At 34.3% G+C, this 5,812-nt stretch overlaps 1 protein-coding gene across 1 annotated transcript; it reads right to left on the reverse strand.

The window, feature by feature from the left end:
* Window positions 1–279: 279 nt before the first annotated feature.
* LOC116900377 (olfactory receptor 5L1-like) lies at window positions 280–1,218 on the reverse strand. Its single transcript, XM_032902126.1, has one exon. The coding sequence runs from the start codon at window positions 1,216–1,218 to the stop codon at window positions 280–282; it is 939 nt and encodes a 312-aa protein (XP_032758017.1).
* Between the last annotated feature and the right edge of the window lie 4,594 nt (window positions 1,219–5,812).

Raw genomic sequence — 5,812 nt, forward strand, 5'->3', positions numbered from 1 at the left:
TTTTAGATTTGGGAAGATCTTACACAAAATAAAACATGTTTGCCTTGGTAGGATATGAAACATAAGTAATAAACATAAATCAAACAATGAAATCAATTTATTTTGGAATCTGAAAAAATGTTAAGCTTTTAAATTCAGGAATCACAATACTGAAGAGAAAAAAAACATGTCACTCAGAACTATTATGTACTTTATTTATTTTGCTAGCCAAACATAGTTCAATTTATGAATCTCTTTGCCAATATTTATATTTGATTCTGCATCCTGACAAAACAGTATTCATTGGGAATATATCTTATTGTTCACAAATTTCCTGAGAGCATCTTTGACATCCTTGTTTCTGAGGCTGTAGATCAAAGGGTTCAGCATAGGAATCACTACAGTGTAGAACACTGTGGCCACTTTGTTAGCATCTCCACTGTTGTCTGAAGTGGAAGAACAATAAATGGAAAGGATTGTCCCATGGAAAACAATGATGACTGTGAGGTGGGAGGCACAGGTGGAAAAGGCTTTGCGCCTCCCCTCTACAGAGCGCATCCTCAGGATGGTGATGAGGATAAACAAGTAGGAGGTGAAGATAATCACTATACTAAAGCTCTCATTGAAGGTAGCCACAACAAACAACAGCACTTTATTAATAGTGACATCAGAGCAAGCAAGACCCAAGAGAGGAGGCAGATCGCAGAAGAAGTGGTTGATTACATTTGACTTAAATGATGGGATCTCAAGGGCTAAGCACAAATGAACCAGAGAACACACTGATGCACACAAGTAGCAGCCAGACACTAGTATGATACGTAGATCTGAGGACATGATGACAGTATATAGTAGTGGGTTACAGATGGCTACAAAGCGGTCATAGGCCATCACAGCTAGCAGGAAGACTTCAGTGACCACACATGTGCAAAACAGGTAGAATTGGACCATACATGCCAGGAATGATATGGCTTTGTCCTTATTGAAGATGTTAGCCAGCATTTTAGGCACAATGACGGAGGAGTAGCAAAAGTCCACAAAGGAAAGATGGCTGAGAAAAAAGTACATGGGGGTATGAAGTTGAGAGCTGAACTGAATCAGTGTAGTCATTCCCAGGTTGGCCAGGACAGTGACTCCATAAATGAGAAGTACAATTGAGGAGAGAAAACCACTCAACTCAGGAACATCTGAAAATCCCACGAGGATGAACTGTGCCACTGTGCTGCAGTTTTCCTCAAGCATCTGCCCAATTTAAGTGTTCCTTGAAAAGATAGCTACATTATTCCTTATTTTATGATTTAAAAAGCAATATAAACTCTCTTAAGATACAATTGTGTTGTACATACCTGTAGAGATAAAGGAAAATTTTCGTATGAAATTTAGCATTGACTAAAGCTTTGATAATATGTGATTAAAATCCACATTCCAACTCAGAAATTACCATAGAATTTAAATCTGTGCATTGTATTAAATTGTTTCAATTGTTTTTATCAGAATTGAAAATACATACTTACATACACAGAAGCAGCATAAAGAATCTTTCACATAGTTACTTCACTGATCTCTTAAATTCAAAATTCATTTACCCAGAGATTTCTTCAGTCAATATTCTAAATATTAGGTCCATGGGAGATAAGTTTCAAGGTAATATTCACTGAGTTTTTATAGAAACTTGTATGACTAATTTTATAAGTCATTCACTCCTCTCATGTTTTAAAGTGTAAGAATATGGATAATTTCTATATCATTTACCTCTGTGAAATAATAACTCTGACATGGAAGAATTTTAATCCAACTCCACGACTGCTCTGGCAAAAGACCAGGTTTAAAATTGTCTAGGTCTATGTGATCTAGCTGGAATTCAGACACTCCATATCACATTGAGCCCTCCTGCTGCAATACAGACACATCTTTATTATATACATTTAATCCAAAACAATGCAGGTAAGGTTAATTTGTGGAGAGAAGCGGCTTTGTTTGAAAGTGGTATCTAATTGAGCGCCAGAGAAAGTGAAGAATGAGTGAAAGAGTTGATAGAATGAGTCTGAACTAGGATATGGCCAACTTTGTGACGCAGATAAGAAATAGGGATGACTTAAAAACACAGTGCATAAAAAGATAGAGACTCTGAAAGAGAAAGAGGGGAGAATAAGGAGGCAGTTTTACCAGAACATTTTTACAGATAGAGGTTGCATGTGAAGACAAAATGAACAAAGAATGACAAAGAGCCAGAAGGTTAGAACAGATTGCCAGAGTTATTCTAAGGCAAAGCAGGAGAATTCAGTGAGAATTACGCAGGGTGGAGAGGAGTTTTGAGCCAGAACCATGGTGTTGAACCAGCAAACCACAATTCAGAAAAACCTATGAAGCATTAGCTTAGTTAGCAGTGAGTCTCTGAGATGACAATTACCTCAGTGATTTACACGCTGCCTTGGTTAATTTTTGATTACTACTTTCAATTTTATATTCATGGCTTTTCAGCATATTAGTAAAAATCATTTCTAAAAATATGTTGCTTTAAATTTCTTGATGAAATTAATCAAAGATATAAACAAAATAACCCAATTGGCTGCTGATAATAGTTAATGATACAAGGTTTCAAGATTTATAAATGAAGTGGAAAATTTTGGGAAACTGGAAAAATTTCATGATAGATATGAAAAAATATAGCACTTAATTGTCTAAATTTGTATAATTTAACACACAAAATATGGAAAAAGTAAATGGAAGTTAAAATATATATATGTCCAAATATTTCAAATAATGTACACATTAACCACATTCTTGCTTTTACATTTTCACATAATTTTATTCATATTATGATGTAGTAAGAATTATAACATAACCAGATATTATCTGTGAAGGAACATAGTATAATTTAGAAATCTGAAGCTGAAAAATGTGAAGAGCCACTTATTTGCCCACTTGCCAAGACCCTTGATATAAACGTCCATGAGAGATGGTGTGCTAGGGCACCAATCAGAAATGTTCTGGGGAAAGAGTATAAAGAAGATCACAAACAAGCTTTTCTCAATCTTTCAATCTTTCGACTGATTTCAAAGATTGAGAGTGTATTCATTAATATGTTTTATTTTCAATCCATGCCATTATTCTGATCTGAAAATGTTCATTCCTCAATTGTACAAGAAAATGACTAATTTTTTTCATTGAATTTTAAAGAAAAGCAAAACATACTCTTGAAAATGCTTAACCAGGAATAATTATAAAAATAACTTGCTTATTGCCTCCCAAGCACTGCTTCTTTTTATCTAGGAATGTGATACAAGAGAATATTTATCAGTATGCAAGGACACTTCATTTTACAATAGGGAGGGAGTCTGATGAGAACTTATGGGAAGGCTGCTGATCTCACCATTGGACTGACATTTCACACAAAATACATTAAACAAAGTATGATGTAGACTAAACTGTGCATGGGACCACAGCTAGAAAACCTATATAAGAACTTATCTGGCATCTTATGTAAACACTGAAATAAATATTCTATCTTCTGCTTCAGCCCTGGTTCATTTGTCTGAACATGAACAATCATAAGGGTTATTACTGCTGTTCTCAGTATTGTGAGGACTGTGAGCAAAATCTCCACACAGCCTCTACCACATTGACTAGATGAATTTAACACAAATATGAGCAATTTAATACATAGAAACAAGCATCTGCTTCCTTTGCTTCACATGATTTCCCCCTCAGTCCAATAACTTCCCAATGTCCTTCTGTGGATTAAGCTGATAACATTTCATGCCAGGATTATTCATTACCAGGGAAGGAATATATTATCCAGTATGTATTCTCATAACATGTTATCTACTAATGCTTACTCTAGAAGCAATGCATAAACACAAAATAGCAATGGTTTATGGTTTCGTAGTCTTTCTTTATAAACTCTTCTTTATGAGTGTGATAATATTATCCCATAGATGAAATAAAGCAAATTTGGAATCTCAGAAACTATGATTTCATTGCATTCCACCCAAAACAATGTTGTTAAAAATATCCAACCAACTTACCTGTGAAACAAACATGTCATACATCCTTCTGCTTCTAAAGATGCCACTGCAGAAAATGCCACAATCTTTATGTGTCAGTGTGAATCCCTACAGCCTATAATCCTAAACTTTTGAAAACAAGCACCAGTCTCTGTGGGACATCAATATGACAACAATAAAGTACTCCCTCTTGAGATTCAATTATTGATTAATGAGATACAAAATGGAAATATTCAACAGTGTAATTCATTGTATATTAACATAACATAATTTAACTGAATTTTCTTAATGAACATATATGTCACATCTATGCATTACCTTTGTATAATATGTCAATAAATCATAAAAGATATGTTGCCTTATTTCACTAGTATACCTCAGACACTAAAGAGTCTGAAGTCATCATAGAATTTACCTGCACAAAAGAGATATGATAGTGAATATATTGAGACCTTCCTGAGTCATTGTCATTGTGCAACTTTATAAAACTGAATGAGGTCAGCATGTCTTCCTGACCTAAGCTAAAAATATGGGACCTCTGTTAAAAGAAGTACTATTTATCTTTTTGGTTTATAAATTTGTATGATAATGGACAGATGATAGCTGCTAAAAATTTGGGAGAATAGACACCATGTGTATTGAGGGAGATCATGGCACTGGCATACCTCATGATCTCTTCCCATGCCTCGTCTTGTCCTAAGTGTACAAGTTTGACTTCAAATGTGTTTGCTCAGCATCCCTGTGTTTATATACGCACCAAAGTATCTAAAAATGTATTAGTGTAACTTGGTTCAAATAATGTTTCTAATTCTCAATAGTCTATGTATAATTGCTTTTGTTTCTGAAGAATTTAACAAAGTATCCATCAACACATCTTTCTTTACATGTTCTCTGTTAACCACTACAATATCAAAACAAGAGCAAATGCAGAAAGCCTAAAGCATGAGGACTCCTTAAGATTTTGTCATGATACATGGCTTTTTTCTTTTTCCTCACGACAACTCAAATTGTACATTCATTTTATATATAATACTCTTATATTATGCATAGCTTAGTTAGTGGAATATAGTAAAGTGTGATGTATTATTATTGATGGACATAGAGAATCTTCTAATTTATTTTAGTTGACATTAGAAATATAATCACACTATTCATGGATACTAAAGGGCAGAGTACCACAACAGTAATGGAAGTGCATCTATGGAGAGTAGCCCTGGGAGCCACATTGTACAGCTTCTTAGCAGATGTCTCTCATAAAATTTTTTGGGGGTCTCTACTTACCTTAGACATAAAGACATGAATGAGAAATATTTTTGAACTTTTGCTTTTCCTTTTTAGAAAGCCTAGTATTTCTTTATATAGTGGATTATGTTAATGGTTTTTCAGATATTGAACCAACTTTGCATCCCTGAAATGAAGTCTACTTGATTATGGTGAATGATGGTTCTTAGATTTGGTTTGCAAGAATTTTATTGAGTAATTTTGCATTGATATTCACAAGTGAGATTGGTTTGAAGTTCTCTTTTTTGGTTGGGTCCTTGTGTGGTTTAGATATCAGAGTAATTGTGCTTTCATAGAATGAATTAGGTAGTGTTCCTTATGTTTTTATTTTACAGAATAGTTTGAAGAATATTGATATCAGGTCTTTGACGATCTGGTAGAATTCTGCACTTAATCCATCTTGCCCAGGGCTTTGTTTGGTTGGGTTTTTAATGACTTCCACTTCCTTATGGGTTATGGGCCTGTTTAGATAGTTTACCAGCTCTTAATTTAACTTTGGTATGTGGAATCTGTCTAGAAAACCATCCATTTCATCTAGCTTCTCCAGT

This window comes from Rattus rattus, chromosome 5 (genome assembly GCF_011064425.1).
Source record: "Rattus rattus isolate New Zealand chromosome 5, Rrattus_CSIRO_v1, whole genome shotgun sequence".
Lineage (NCBI taxonomy): Eukaryota > Metazoa > Chordata > Mammalia > Rodentia > Muridae > Rattus > Rattus rattus.

Bases quoted from the DNA above. Each gene is read 5' to 3' on its own strand.
- LOC116900377 (XM_032902126.1), bottom strand. From the start codon at position 1,218: ATGCTTGAGGAAAACTGCAGCACAGTGGCACAGTTCATCCTCGTGGGA.